General features: G+C 44.7%; 1 protein-coding gene across 2 annotated transcripts in view; it reads right to left on the reverse strand.

The window, feature by feature from the left end:
* The window catches only part of LOC121548771 (SAM and SH3 domain-containing protein 1), a 312,171-nt gene extending 296,662 nt beyond the window's left edge, over positions 1-15,509 (reverse strand). For both annotated transcript variants that reach the window (XM_041860321.2, XM_041860320.2), the window contains exon 1: positions 13,966-15,509. In XM_041860321.2, coding sequence (XP_041716255.2) covers positions 13,966-14,472 — 507 coding nt within the window. In that variant the 5' untranslated portion in view covers positions 14,473-15,509. The remainder of the gene's footprint in view (positions 1-13,965) is intronic.
* Between the last annotated feature and the right edge of the window lie 1,267 nt (positions 15,510-16,776).

The following is a 16,776-nucleotide window of genomic DNA, read 5'->3' on the forward strand; positions in this document are numbered from 1 at the left end:
ATCAGCAAACTTGTGGGTGAACAGGGAGTACAGCAGAGGACTGAGGACACACCCCTGGGAGGCCCCTGTGTTAAGAGTCAGTGTGGAGGAGTTGTTGTTGCCAATCCTCACAGCCTGTGGTCTGCCCATCAGGAAGTCCAGGATCCAGTTGCAGAGGGTGGTGTCCAGACCCAGGGTTCTGAGCTTGGTGTTGAGCTTGGAGGGAACAATAGGGTTGAATGCTGAACTGTAGTTAATGAACAGCATTGTCACATAGGTGTTCCTCTTGTCCAGATGTGTTACGGCTGTGTGAATAGCGATGGAAATGGCATCTTCTGTGGATCTGTTGGAGCGGTAGGCAAATTGGATTGGGTCCAGTGTGCCTGGCATGCTGGCCTTTATGTGGGCCAGCCTCTCGAAGCACTTCATGATGAGGTGAGCGCGACAGGGCGATAGTCACTTGGGCATGTCACCGTGTTTTTCTTGAACACTGGGACGATGGTAGTCTCCTTAGAGCAGGTGGGGACTACAGCCTGTAATATGTTACGAATTTTCAAAATGTATTATGTTACAAATTCTAGCTAGGTGGCTAACGTTAGCTAGCTGGATAACGTTAGCTAGGCTAGCGGTTAGGGTTAAGGGTTAAGGTAAGGGTTAAGTTTAGGACTTAGGTTAAATGGTTAAGGTTAGGGTTAGGGGAAGGGTTAGCTAACATGCTAAGTAGTTGCGAAGTAGCTAAAAAGTAGTAACTAGTTGCAAAGTTGCTAATTAGCTAAAATGCTAAAGTTGTCCGTGATGAGATTCGAACTCGCAAACCTTTGGGTTGCTAGATGTTCACATTATACGGCTACTCATCCACCCCGACCAACCACCCTACTTTAATTTTTGCCTCAAGTATCCATCTGTCTTATGTAACTATATCAAATGTAACATATACTAATTTGAGGTCCCGGAATTTTGTTTACTATGTTAGGTCTAGTCTATGAGACTAGGCTGGGAGGACAGGGGAGGGGGTAGTGTCAATGTGTTGACAGGCATGTGCTCCTCTCCCCTCCTACAGAGCTGAGCCCATTCACGCAAAATCAACAGTGGAATCTGCAGATTGCAAATATGAATGCATGCTTTACATAATAATAGACATAAACTGAGCAGTGGGATTCCTGCATGACAATGAAGCTTCATGCATAATCAGACAAGCCCTCTAACACGCTCCCAGCTACATTATACTGTACTTCACAAACACAGTCTGTTTCAGCTGTCTGCCTGGACTCTCTCTCTCTCTCTCTCTCTCTCTCTCTCTCACTCTTCTCTCTCTTCACTCTTCTCTCTCTTCTCTCTCTCTGTCTCTCTCTCTCTCTCTCTCTCTCTCTCTCTCTCTCTCTTCTCTCTCTCTGTCTCTCTCTCTCTCTCTCTCTCTCTCTCTCTCTCTCTCTCACTCTTCTCTCTCTTCACTCTTTTCTCTCTTCTCTCACTCTTCTCTCTCTCTCTCTCTCTCTCTCTCTCTCTCTCTCTCTCTCTCTCTCTCTCTCTCTCTCTCTCTTCTCTCTCTCTCTCACTCTCTCTCTCTCTCTCTCTCACTCTTCTCTCTCTCTCTCACTCTCTCTCTCTCTCTCTCTCTCTCTCTCTCTCTCTCTCTCTCTCTCTCTCTCTCTCTCTCTCTCTCTCTCTCTCTCTCTCTCTCTCTCTCTCTCTCTCTCTCTCTCTCTCTCTCTCTCTCTCTCTCTCTCTCTCTCTAGGTAAAAAGGTAAGCCACCCCAGGTCTATTCTATAACCCTCCTCAGCCTCAGTACTGGCATCAGCTGGTGTTTCCTGAGCTGAGCTGGCCCATAGTCTGGGACTGTGGCTTTGGCCACTGTGAGAGGGAGGGTGGGGTGGGGCAGGTTGGGGTGGGTGTTTAGGGGTTGTAAGGGGGGTATGTGGCCCCTCTCTCGCATGCGATTGTTCCATAAATGGAGTGGACAGAGAGTGGAACTGTGGGGGATTTAGGAGGAGCAGCCTAACAGTCTATTGTTCTGGGAGTGACAGACTGTTCTCATCTAGCCTCAGAGTATGACCGACCCTCCAGGACAGGAGGGAGGGAGGACACTTCCTTAAGCCTCAATGGTGTGATGAAGGATTATATTTACAGCACTGTGCAGCAGAGAAAGGCCCAATGACAGACATTTGTTTCCATATTGACCCAATGTATTTTTGCCTAGAGGGATTTGAAACCATCAATTAAATAAAAAAAGGGACTGGATGAGCTTTTTTTTTAAAGTGACATGTAAAAGTGCCTTTTTTTGGGGTCTCTATTTTCTAATTACACAGGTGTTTTGAATTTGAAGAAATATTGTAAACGCAAACATTCTGTTTTGTCAGTAAACAGTATATAATGATGAGTAGAGTGATACTCGTTCTTCCAGCCATCTCAGTCTTTCATGAGCAGCCACTTGACTCTATCTATATAGTAAGGTTATCTTGTTTAATCTGCTCTCTCAATCATACCTATTCTTCATAACTTCTTCCATGAGATAATAAACCTCAATCAATGATTCAATGTCTAAAGCTATGAAGCATAGGTTGGTTGACAATGTAATTGAATAAATTGCTCACATTTAAGACACGCAAACGCAACCTTGAAGAGGCAGACACAGATTAAAACAGACTGTCATAAATATAACATGGGCATGCATGGGAACGCTAGGATCATTTATTCTCCTCTAGTGCATGTTTGCCTGCATCTGTGTGTGTGTGTGTGTGTGTTAATTCACCCTTGACAGAATAAGCAACCATTTTCCTGGCTGTCACCACAAGGCTGTGACCAGACTGACCACCACACATTAACTAAAGAATATTAGAGTTATTTAGTCCATCTTGGCAGCAGACACCGCCCTCAATATAAACAAACAAACAACAACAGCAGACTCAGCTGTCTCTCCCAGTCTTGTAACGTAGTCAAGGGAACACATTTAGAAGTTAAACAAAAAAATCTGAATTTATTTTAGAAAACCCCTTCGTCAAAACAAATAATAATCTTAGCGTAATCCTCTTTAAATGGGGGGAAAACATTTCAAAAGCCATCACTACGGTTACATAAAGGGGGACAATCGTGAATGACAAACGAGGACAGCTTTAATTAAGACATGCTTTCTGATGAGTAGGTTTACACACAGAGTCAACACAGGCCAAGAAACAACTCCCTCCTCCATGGGCCTGGTATGAAACTAGAACTCCAAGACTAAAGTGAGGGTGGAGATGGAGCTATAGCTAACTAACTGAGGCACAAAGCCTGGAGGGCCAACACAGCATGTCACAAAAGAGCCTTGGAATCAGAGGAGAAGGAGAGAAGGAGCCTTCCACACATTTCCACATTAAGGTTCAGAAAATTCCTCCCCTTAGAACAAATCCCAAGAGCTATTAAAATAAAAAAGGGTTGGTTTGGCACCGTCCTGCAACAAAGATCTGCTGACACAAAATGGTGGTTCTGTGGTTCAACCCTGGCAGCTCAGACTGCACCAGAACTCCACAGTCCACGTTTCAATCTCCACCAATAACACACAGTGACCTCACATAGCCACAGGAGTACGTGAGCATCCTTCAAGCCTCTAGCACCCTCAAACTCAACTCTGGACCTCGAAGCCAGTTCCACTGCATTTTTTTCATTGTTCCACTATAATCTGGACTGATTTAGACCTGGGACACCAGGTGAGTGCATTTAATTATCAGGTAGAACAGAAAACCAGCAGAAAACCTCGTAGGGTAAGAGTTGAATACCCCTGCTCTAGCAGGTCAACCATTTAGCATTGACGTAGCATAAAAATGACCTGGCTACTGCCAAAGAGTAACAGTAGGACAGCCGTTTGGACAGAAGATTCCATGGATTTAAAAGCCTAAAATATCACCATGTGAACTCAATTGAGCCTAAGCTGCCTCCACTTTCCATGAAACTCAGTAGTGGGCAATTAGTAGGCCTATTTAATGAATTTAACAATGAACACTGACATTTAGAGAGTGCACACAGAAATAATTAGTCCAGTGAACTCTGACCTTCCATACTGAGCGTGCCCAGAATGGCAATGCTAATGACAGCCCCTGATTGGTTAACCCCCAGACTCTCCGATCACAGCATAAGCCTGATGAGCTAGCTCACCATCATAACATACATCTGCATCTATCTCTCCATCCCCAATGGCACAATCCATTTGACAATTAATACATTTTAGTCATTTAGCAGACACTCTTATCCAGAGCGACTTACAGTTAGTGAGTGCATTTTTTATTTATTTTTTCATACTGGTCCCCAGTGGGAAACGAACCCACAACCCTTGCATTGCAAACGCCATGCTCTACCAACTGAGCTACACGGGACTAATACAAATCCAAAGAGGCAAATCAAAGGGTTGCATATTACATCAGTTAAATAGGGTACATGATCTGTCAGTGCTGATAAAAGCCTAATTGGCTATTACTATCAGGGAGCCTCAGAGGTAAAATGCCTTTGCAGCATACATTAAACTGGCACCTGTTATGCACTTGCCATAATTAGCATCCTCTCTGTGGCGTAGCATGCTGTGCAGTGTGCTATACACACACACACACATATATACATGCACACACCCACATGAACACATGCACACACACACCAGCATTTACTCTTCCAGACAAGCCGTATCAGAGGTGGCAAACCACAAAACACAGGCCAGAGTCAGACACATAAAATGCCTGTGGTATATTTAAGCAATAAGACACGAGGGGGTGTGGTATATGGCCAATAAACCACGGTTAAGGGCTGTTCTTATGCATGACGCAACATGGAGTGCCTTGATACAGCCCTTAGCCATGGTATATTGGCCATATACCACAAATCTCCGAGGTGCCTTATTGCTATTATAAACTGATTACCAACATAAGTAGAACAGTAAAAATACATGTTTTGTCATACCCATGGTATACGGTCTGATATACCACGGCTGTCAGCCAATCAGCATTCAGGGCTCGAACCATCCAGTTTATAATTATATAAAAACGGCATGTGCGATAATCTCATTCCTGTGTGTGTTTGAGTGAATCAGAGGAGTGTACTAACTTGTTGTTTAGGCTAATGAAGGTCTGGATCCAGCCAGGTATGTAGAGTCACAGACAGACACTGTGTTGTGTATTACAACCCAGCCAGGCACAGCCACTACAAAGCCCCTCAGCCAGGTACAGAGACACATCAACACCCGTGTGGTACCCCTGATCAAAGCCTCTCTGCACAGCCCTGCACTGATGCATTGGAAATTGACCAATTAGAGAGGAGAGAGTGGGAGGGGGAGGTGGGGGAGGGGGGGTGGGTTCTCTGTGTTCGTTCCTTACCTTCCTTATCCTGACCCCCTTATATTACCTTCAGACAGGATAATCACAGTCCCCCTCTCTCTCTTTTTCTCCCTTTCTCACTACCTCTCACACTCTTGCCCTGTGGCCTATGGGACCACTCTGACATACAGTATGGTTCAAATAAATGCGGGTTAGGCCTACTCCTCTCATCATTCTGATAAATGACTCATGCTGTCTTAGATGTGTCTTAAAGAGGACAGGGTAATAGTGTGACTACTTTTGGTGGTCTTAAGTTCTGGACACACCGGTAGCATTTGCTGGCCGAGAGTACTTTGCACCTCTGAACAGAGTGCCAGCCATAATTTGCAAACCAGAGTGCAAACCGATTCTCGCATGAAAATGTCGTAAGACAGACGGCCACCGGCGGCGGGTGGTCCCTAAAACACACCAAGCACAACAAACGGCGAACAAACAGCAAATCGACATTCGGTGCGGTGTGTGTGCTCCCTTACACCCTGTAACTATTGTACCTGAACACCCATGGCATCCTCCCAGGGACCAGGGAAAGGTCACCTGACATCATATCCTGTCTGTAACTTTACAGCTGCTGATTTATGATGCTGCAGCCTGGACCCATGCTTTGGTGGGAGCACCCTCATCCCTCACTCCCCCTGCTTAACACTATCTTCATACGGAAGGGATTACACTATCCATTTGACACAGAGACCGTGGGGACTGGGGAGACAGGGGCTAGGGCTGGTAAAACACACTGGAGAAAGTGCTCTGCCACCTTTTATAAAAGCAGAGTCGTGACTATGAAAAAGAGGGTTGATATATTATAGGTATGCAGTAAAAACATGCACACATCACAAGCCCCCCTTCGCTTCATAAAAAAATAATATTATTATAGGATTGACCTCTGAAGACATTTGATCCTAAAGGTTGGAGTCTTTTAAGAACTACATTGCAATTTTCAAAGAATAAGCCCTCCAAAAGAACACATTATCAGGACTAGCTAGGGCTGGTAATTGCCAGGGACCTCACGATATGATATTATCACGATACTTAGGTGCCGATCCAATATGTATTGCAATTCTCACGATTCTATACGTATTGTGATTCGATACTGTGATTTTATTGCGATTAGATGTTCCAAACATATCGCTCACCATATGTCTGGAAATAAAATAGCAGTCATGGAAATAAAATAGCTGAAAACAAATTGGCTCCCTTTTTAAAAAGAAGATGGTGAACAAGCAATGCAGGAAAAATACTGGAGTTTATGCATCTTTGCCAGAATTATGCAATAAAATGCAATAATCCCAATCTGCACTCTGCCACTTAACCTCCTAATACCTCCAATCCCAGACTACGTGCAGCAGGACAAACAAGGTAACTAATCTTGAAATACCCACAATCTGTTTCTGTGGCAACCCTTGCCTTGCCAGCCCCCCCGGTGCATGACCCCTGACTGGTGGTGTGCATAGTGGGAGGGAGACACAATAGGTCACACACCTGCTAATATAAGAAGATATAACACAGGCCAACTCTATGGGCTACAACCACAAATTATTCTGTGTTTTGATTGCACACTAAGTGATTTCCTGTGAGCTCCAATCATTGGCTACAGAATAGGTTGGTATAATGATCCCTTCTTTAATCAACCCGACTGTGATTTACACGCAATGGGGATGTGTGCAATCTGGTTCCTGACACAGACAGATGCTGGAGCCTGCTCTCTTGTCACTCTCTATCCTACAGGGGTACTTGATTGCTTCATTTGCTTTCCTGTCCATGTTGCTGAACAGGATTAATTCATTATGGTGTTGTACATGTAGCTGTAATACTGTATATATAAAGAACCCCTTATGATTCATTTTCAGCAATGCTAAGTGAATAAATCTGATGCTATCCAACCTCTGGACATAAACCTAGCTGGAAAGCAGGTAGCCTAGCAGATATGCAAAAAACACATGTCCAATTCACACATTAGTATTATACACACTTGTACAGGTGAAATAGGACAAGTATAAGCACCCACCAAAGTATAAATGATTATTATCCATTGAATTTGACACTGGAGCAGAGTCAGAAGTGTTGAAGAAATGTGCACAATAAATACATGTTTTTTGCTGCCTTTGAGCAAAGATTCCTGTGAGCAAAGATTCTCTCTCACGTTCTCACCTGCTTCCTGAAAGAGCAAAATAACCACTGTTATGGAAATCATGGATTATAATATTTAAACAGCTCCATGACCCCCTGACCTTTCAATTTGGGCCTATTTATACACACACTGTAGAAAGATTAAGTAAACCTAAACCAATTCATCAATTCAGTGCTGAGTGTATAAACACACGTTTAGTGTGAATGTAGTGAATTAGTGAAACCTTGACAAAGTTAGAGAGCGCAGTATAGTTTTCTAGATACATAACATTGATATTGACCATGAACATAGCTTTCTCTTCCCCAGACCATGATGCAGTATGTTCATGCAGACAGCCAGTGTGTGTCTGAAGGCTGCCGCAGCCATCCCTGTAGTACCAGAATAGCTCTGATAACATATCTGATAATATATCTGTTATTCATGTGTCATCAGGACCTCTTCTACAGAATACAGTGGAAATAGAAATGGCTGCAGCGACCGGCAACAACACAGTCTGGCCGCTTCATTTAAAGGTGTTGCCATGATAGCATAGCTCTGTAAGGGATATCTTGCCAGTATAGAATTAGACTAAGAAGCTGAGTGTATACTGTGGCTAAAACTTTACAGCATATATGCCATGATAGATTTCTAAACAATTCCATCATTGTAACTGTAAATGTTATGTCAATTATTCGATAGAGCATTTGAGGCATTTCAACTGTGTTTCTGGGTAATTCGAACAGTCTACTTACACCCACAGCCTCACATAAGCGAGTATGACTAAAGCTGCTTAAAAGCCACTCGATCATGTGAGAAAGAAAGAGCACAGTAGGAAAACGTCCCAGTGAAATGAGAAGGCCAGCTGCACACACATTGTTACACTGCTTTTCCCACATTTTCACTTGTTCCCTGGAGAAGGGTGGTCATGTCTGTCTGTCTCTGTGGGCCCGACTGGACAGAAAGCCAGCCATTAAAATGTATTGTGGTGCTCTGATAAAACAATGACACACACCATTCTCTATGGAGAATATACGTAGCAGGCTAGTCCTTTAGTTTCCAGAAAACTTCACAAGACTGAGGGTGCATATATATCTGATTTCTTTTGACAGCTGTGGAAGAGCTCAGGAGCCTCACATACAGGTAACTGCCAAAATAAAGGAAACACTTGAGTAAATGAGGGATACAAAGTATACTGAAAGAAAGTGCTTCCACACAGGTGTGGTTCCTGAGTTAATTAAGCAATTATCATCCCATCATGCTTAGGGTCATGTATAAAAATGCCCAGTTGCCCATTATTTTGGCTACCAGGCTAGAAGAAGAGATCTCAGTGACTTTGAAAGAGGGGTCTCAAAGGAGCATAGAGGGTTTAAAGGGTGTGTGTGTGTCTATGTGAGTCACCAGATCTCAACCCAATTGAACACTTATGGGAGATTCTGGAGTGGCGCCTGAGACAGCGTTTTCCACCACCATCAACAAAACACCAAATGATGGAATTTGTTGTGGAAGAATGGTGTCGCATCCCTTCAATAGAGTTCCAGACACTTGTAGAATCTATGCCAAGGCACATTGAAGCTGGTCGTGCGGCTCGTGGTGGCCCAATGTCCTAATAACACACTTTATGCTTGTGTTTCTTTTATTTTGGCAGTTGCATGTACATTACAGCACTGAGCTCACAGTCCGGAGGCCCTGTTACCCAAAATGTAAATGTTGTATTCTGATAGTGTACTGGAGCTAGAACCATTGAGACCCAGAGGGACTGTAGTACAGTATGGTCCGTTTCCTCTTGTCAACTCTGATCAGGATCACCCCAGCTCAGCTAGTGTTTGACTAGCAGGTCAAACCCACTAGGGGTCAAGGCTAGCAGCCTAGCCACAACACACCCAGATGTTGTTCAGGTTCTCAAGTGCTAGTGTTTATTACGCATAGCCTGGTACCAAGTCTGTTTGTGCTGTATAGCAAACTTTTATAGTCGTTGACATGACAATTACCATAGGAGTTGGCAAGACAGCACTAACTGATCTAGGACCAGGCTATATTAGGCAGCCTTTAAGTGGTAGTTTAAAAGGAGACTGGTAGTAAAGCAATTTGAGTGTGTTTTGTGTGAAGGGAATGAGTGTGGTCCATCCCTCTATGACCCTACATCCCCTCCTTCCCCCTCCTCTGCTAATTTACTTTCTCTCCCTGACTCAAGCCCATACAGGCCGTCCTTTACATTTTATGACTTTCTTTTTACGAGCAGTTGTTGATTACACCTTTAAAGGGTCCTTAATAAAGGCTGAAAGCAAACAGGGCTTTCAGCAGAAACCTTAGCAAACACCAGGACCGTTTCGTTCTAAAGGGTCTCCTTTTCCCATCTTGTGGCAGCATGCCAGCCCACAGGGTGCTGTGTTAGTAACATGAAGAAAAGAAGATGCTTGGCTAAATAAAAAGCTTTCACCAAATTACTCTGCTGCCTGGAGTATAAATAATGAAAAAGCTCTTAATTATCTAAAAACAGAGCGTAACGTCTTCTTTGTGAGAAAGCGGTGAGATGGAAAGTATCACTGCCTCCTTCTCACAAATGATCCAAAAAATATAAAAATTAAATAAAGTTGGTTCAACACAGTGGCGGGTCATTTTGACCCTAGGACAACGGGAGGGTTAAATACATTGTTATGACCACTATCATATATCTGAATTATTCGGGAAGTTAAACCACTATAAACAAGCCTCTTTTTCACACTACGGTTTGGCAGTACTTCAGTCTGGCCTAAGGGGTTTCTAAAGCCACAATGCAGGAGTGGACCGTGGTCATGTTCTCATTAGGCCAACTAGAGGATCTCTAACAGAAAGCTCATTTCCTGAAAGGCGAGGAAGCTGGGATATTCAAAGAACTAAGAGAGGAAGCAAGGTTAGAGTGAAGCATGTAAGGTGACGATCTTGTCCTTTCACTCAGGGAGGAAGCCAATAATAGCATCAACTACCCATTACTGCCTTTCCTTCTTCCCTCACAAAGACTCAACAACCCCATGTATTAACTGAATGTCTCACATTGGCAAGGAGCATTAAGCCACAAGCTTGACATGAACTCCCACCAGATTGAATCAACTGCTCTCGGTCAGTTTAAGGCTTTGAACAAGTGGTGTGAAGTTGCCCGTAAGCACTGATCTAGGAACAGCTTACCCTCCACAAATCCTAACATTGGGGGAAATGCTAAACTGACCTTAGATCAGTATCAGCAGCCCAATCCTCTTTACAAACACTGATTCCAGTCCTGTTTCTGTTTGAGCAGCATAAACCTCCATCTATGTGCAATCATCCTCTCTGCATGACACCCAGTGGTTTCATCACCTTCCCATCAGGACAATGCAGGCCACTTGCCTCCTCAGTGGTATTCCATGGGCGGAAATCGGAAATCCAAAACACAACAATAGTGAATGGACATGTTGCTCCATCAGCCTGCAGTCAAACAATGGGGACATCTCCCTGTGTTTAGCTTCCACTTCCTAACCACACAGACACAGGGCTTACAGAGGAGAGACTGTACTATTGTGGTGGTGTACAGGACAGAGGCTGCTATCTAATGCCCTACAACGCGGACATTAATAGACGGTCAAATCGTGGACGGTTTGTAACTGAAATAGTAGCGATTCAAATCAGCGTCACAAAGCCATAACATTTAACCAGCTGTCCTTCCCATCCATTCCAGATCATCTGATTGGTTGGATCAAGACGAAATATAGGGTAGAGCACTATCCTGTTAACTGCTGCTGTTTCTGCAACCCTTTTGGCACCTGAAGACAGGGCACATTTTAAAAAACATTTCCCCAACTCATTTCAACATCTCCACTTTAATTTGCAGAAACTGCCATGATTTGACCACAAATCTCTGTTTGCTTCAAGGACAGGGTTTGTGGTTCAATATGGTTAGATATAACATCTTGCAGATAGCATAGAGTAGATACAGATATTATAGTACCCTCCTCCTTGTGTCTCCTCAGCCTCCATGCTTTGGAATGGCAACATTGTCACCACAACACAGCGAGGGGATGAGCCATGCTGCTCCAAATCACTGTTTTCTGCTGCTGCTCCAGAGCAAAGCAAAGCAGCAAAGATCTAATTAGGCCTCCCTAACCTCAGACACCGACACAGGAAGAAAATGTCATTTCAGTTCATTTGTTTTCCTCTTTTCCAAAAGCATTTGTAGTTGATGGTGTCAAAGTAACTTCTCAGTCAGGAAAATGCAAGGAAGGAATTAAAAGGAACCAAGAAAATCAATAAGCACAAGTGTAGTATCTATGTATCCATTAGCAAGCGATATGACTGCACTGCACACAACAATTACACACCAAACACTATCGTCAATGCTAGTTTTGTTCTCAAATGAGAAATCCAGAACTGTGCAATCAAAGGAGATGTGTTTGAGCAATGATACCCCCCTCTCTCTCTCTCTCTCTCTCTCTCTCTCTCTCTCTCTCTCTCTCTCTCTCTCTCTCTCTCTCTCTCTCTCTCTCTCTCTCTCTCTCTCTCCCAGACAAGGGCTCCCTGTGGTCTAGATAAGGATCATGGGTATTAATGTCTCCCAGTAGAGCCCTTGTAGTGAAGTGTTGGCTTATGATCCTATAGCCTCACAGGGATGTGGCAGTCAACGACACTTCAGAGCATCATCACTGAGCTATGCTGGCGGAAGTACTGTGTCTATACATTAAGCACACAAACAAACAGACAAACAGTGTGAACAGCTGAACATATGGTTACCGGACACTGACCCTTCTACACAACCTACATTTGCTTATTTATGCTGTATTTAACGCACTATGTAAGCCTTGTTGAGACTACCATGTCTGGTCTCAGGGGCAGAGAGAGAAGAACCCTGCACTGACCAATCAGAGGCCAGCTGGCCACAGTTCCATCACTGAGGGCTCCTCACGCTTGACTCGCTCCTGAGGAGAAACCACTGGTCTGGATCACATTCAACACTCTACTGCAGGGTTTCACACTCACATACTATATGTATATATATACACACACACACACACACACACACACACACACACACACACACACACACACACACACACACACACACACACACACAGAGAGAGAGACCTTGAACTGCTCATTCTCCTCCAAAGCCTCAATGTCGAAGCTTTGGCTCTAAATAAATACAGCCTTCAAAGTTTAACCCTCTGGAACCAACACTTTGTTTCAACATGATGTTAGCCCATAATCCCGGGAAAAAGGGATAATGCCAGGAATACAAAGAGGCAGAAGAAGCGCTAACAATACACCCAAATTAAGAGTAGTGATGGCTGACTGTAATTTGAATATTGATTACTTAGAAATCCCAAATAAAGTCTGCATGTTCACTGTAAGATATCAAGATTTAAGGATGAATTCAAATGAACCCTCCAAATAACATGTGCATGAGATAATATTCTGAAATGTCGAATAAAACACTGATCTTTTTCATCTAATCCAAAAAATTGAATGTACATTGCATGTCTATGGTGACAAAAGATGTGTGTATGTGTATGTCTCTCTCTCTCTCTCTCTCTCTCTCTCTCTCTCTCTCTCTCTCTCGCTCTCTCTCTCTCTCTCTCTCTCTGTCTCGCTCTCTCTCTCTCTCGCTCTCTCTCTCTCTCTCTCTCTCGCTCTCTCTCTCTCTCTCTCTCTCTCTCGCTCTCTCTCTCTCTCTGTGTACTAACAAAGTGGTCATTGAGTTAGCCCTCAGCAGGCTGAGCATCTGATGTACATCCACTGATCTGATATAAAGATGCTATCAATCTGCCTCCACAAATGAGCTCCAGCAGAAAACCAGCTGGACACCCTCAATTTAGACTACTGCTAATCAATGATGAAGGCACACATTCATCAACTCAAATGGCCTGGGCAAATATGAGCATGATGACGCAGGTTGACCCTCCAACTCCTCAGAGAGGTCTGGTGTTTGAGGGCTGGACTGTGGACACCAGCCAGGTGAGAAACACTAGACAGGTGAGTGTGAATCAATCAATCATCCAAGTGTGTTTATCTCTACAGGAAATCAGATAATTATTGAAGGCTCCTCCTCTTCCTGGTCATTGATCCACAGCAGCCAGCCGTCACCACGGTAGCATTCACTAACTCACACAACCCCAGGGGACAATAGGACCAGACAGGGACACATCCCCAGGGGACAATAGGGCCAGACAGGGACACATCCCCAGGGGACAATAGGGCCAGACAGGGACACATCCCCAGGGGACAATAGGGCCAGACAGGGACACATCCCCAGGGGACAATAGGGCCAGACAGGGACACATCCCCAGGGGACAATAGGGCCAGACAGGGCTCTCCTGAGGCCTGACAACCAGCAATGGCTCAGCCAATAACCACTTGATCTGAGATGCATATCTATGATATAGCCTACCCAACCCAACATTTATTTCATGACTAGCATCTTTCTCTGATTCAAAATGATTTGGATGATTGATTATCCTTTGCATGGCATGGGACTGGTTATAATGATGGTATGCATTGGCTATACAGCTTTCCAGTGAGAGGTATAGTCTTGATGATGATATTACCTTGTTTGAGTATGGCGGCCTGGCAAGGTTGACTCCATCTCTAATGACTTTATCCCTAATCATGATCTTCAGCTTCAGTTTGGGGTAAATCACCAGCTCCCTCCGGTTGCCAAGCGTCAGGTTCCTCTGCCCGCCCAGATACGTGCCCCCATTCCTTCCGACCCGGTCACTATTCGGTTCGGTCCAAGACTTGGACCCCCGCAGTTTGGACTCGTACTGGTCCACCAGGTGACTAGGATACATTTCGGACGCGGGGGGCATCGGCTCAAGTGTAAAATACAGCCCCGCCGCGGTCTCCTTATCTTCGTCTTTCAGCCTTTGCACCGCGTTGTGGATCCTTTGCCGGTGGTGCGGTATGTAGACACCGATAGCATCCAGGTCGGGGTCCCCAATTTGTTTGCAAACTTCCAGATCATCGTAGCCGTTATCCACGAAGGACTCCACATACTGAGAGAGTTGGAGTGTCTTCAGCCACTCAAACACGATGACAGGTCCAGTGCTTGTCATGTTTGGGTGTTGTAGCTAAGTAAGCTAATGTAAAGAGTGCAGAACTGAACACCACCAATAATTACTTCCCCAAACTGATTTTAAATCTCATTGTTAAATGCAAATGAAAATTGCAGTATCTTCGCAAATAGGCCTAATGCAGTCTAAAGGTCAGGAACACACGAAGAAAGGACAATGCAACTGTTAAAATCCATGACTCAGTCCTAATAGCCTAAAATGTAGGCTACGTAGTTCAAAATTCTATTATTTTTTGTTATAGGGAATATGGAATATATGCGCTCCCGTTATTCTGTGATAATATCCAATAAACCTGGTGAAAAAGGTCAGTGAAACGAAATACACTGATATCATTTGACACATGCCAATATTTGCAGACGGAGATGAGTTCAGTGGCTGCGGTGACAGCTCTCAAATCCCCGATGTCATTTGGCCATCGATGTTACTCGCCCATATCGACATGCCAGGTTCACCGTAAACAATCACTTTAGGCAAAGAAAAAATCATTATTTAACGTTCCAACGTTGCGCTATTTGGAGACGCTTTGCTCCCGCTGTAGTAGCCTATTCCTTCCACGCCGCCCTCACTCCTCTTGTAAACCCTCAATCGGAGCAAAATGTACGTATTCCAATGAGAAGAAAATTGACAGAAAATATCATTTAAACTCAAAGCAATCCCGTACCAACGAGAGCGACAGCTCGGACCATGTTGTGTCCAAATGCTTTGGGTATGCCTGGGCACTCCAAGCCGGTAGAGTGGTACGACAATCCACAGCCAACAGTCACATTCAATGTTCCTCGAGCCAAACGGTCTGTGCTCGAGCGGTCCACGCCCCCAGATCCGCGTGTGGCTTTAAAAATAGTGTTGGAATTCCTTCTTTACAACCTGTCACGGAACCCATGCGCGCACGGTTAACAAGTCCTCACACAGAGTCCAAAGTTAACCGCAAGAGAGGCAGAGAAAGATGCGCATTCCATCCGCCTGTCACACAGTTTACATGAGCAGTTTCGTTGCTGGTTTGATTCACGTCTCTCTCCTACTCCGTGTGATTTCTCTCTCTGCTCAGTGTCTCTCTCTTTCTCTTTCGCTCGGTCTCCCTCTCATTCAGCAGGTCCCTGGACTCGTTTCTCATCACGCACTAGCACCCCCTGTCTAACAGTTGAGGTACTTAAATACTGGTTTCACTTCGTTGTATTTACTAAAGGATTACACTGAAAATGGTAATTGCCAAATTATTACATAATAACTGCTCTTTGTTTTGATGTTGCTGTTGCTTTTTTTGATAGATAGATAGAGAGAGAGAAAGAGGGAGGGAGAGAGGGAGAGAGCTAGCTAGCGAGCAGGGGCAGAGTGCCCAGTAGTCCTTTCACAAGATGAAACAGCTTGCTGCCTCACAAAAAGCTCTCTGACACTGACTACTCCATTGACTCCCTCTCACCATATCGAACCAGGGAACACACTAAAGTGGTGCAGTGGTGTAAGGCACTGCATCGCAGTGCTAGCTGTGCCACTAGAGATCCTGGTTCGTATCCAGGCTCTGTCGTGACCGGGAGACCCATGGGGCGGCGCACAATTTGTCCAGGGTAGGGGAGGGAATGGCCGGCAGGGATGTAGCTCAGTTGGTAGACCATGGCGTTTGCAACGCCAGGGTTGTGGGTTTGATTCCCACGGGGGGCCAGTATGAAAAAATAATAATGTATGCACTCACTAACTGTAAGTCGCTCTGGATAAGAGCGTCTGCTAAATGACTAAAATGTAAAAAGGGCCATATTGACTGTTAGCTCCCTTTTTGCTTGCGTTTTTGCTCAACCTCTCTACCGCTGCAGACAGACAGGGGAGGACACCCACTGGGCCCTTTCCATACATGGAAGACCGTATGCCACTTTTGACTGTGCTTCCCTTATTTCCCTCCTCTCCCCATGATTCCCTATCTCCAGTCCAATTTGCGGTGCTCTCCCCTTCCTGTCTAGCTGGATGCCTAGGCTGCACCACAGGACAGCATCAGCCAGCGGATGAGACAATATTGGAGGGGAAGGAAAAACAGGGAGGGATAGGAAGCATCCAGCTATGTGACGAGCCATGAATTAGACCTGTCTTCTGTGTCTGTCCATGTGGATGCTAGCCCAGCCCCTCAGCAGTGATACATGCATGCTTTATCAAACCAGAGCTGACAGCTTGTTAGAGGTCAGTTTGATACAATCACCACTGACTCTGCTGCTGCCTGGGACTGATTTGAGCTGCGCTGCCCATTATGAAATGCAGCTTGCGTAGTACAAACACAACACACAAGTCAGGGGAGAGGAGATG

Source organism: Coregonus clupeaformis, chromosome 33 (assembly GCF_020615455.1).
Source record: "Coregonus clupeaformis isolate EN_2021a chromosome 33, ASM2061545v1, whole genome shotgun sequence".
In the NCBI taxonomy this organism is placed as follows: Eukaryota; Metazoa; Chordata; class Actinopteri; order Salmoniformes; family Salmonidae; genus Coregonus; species Coregonus clupeaformis.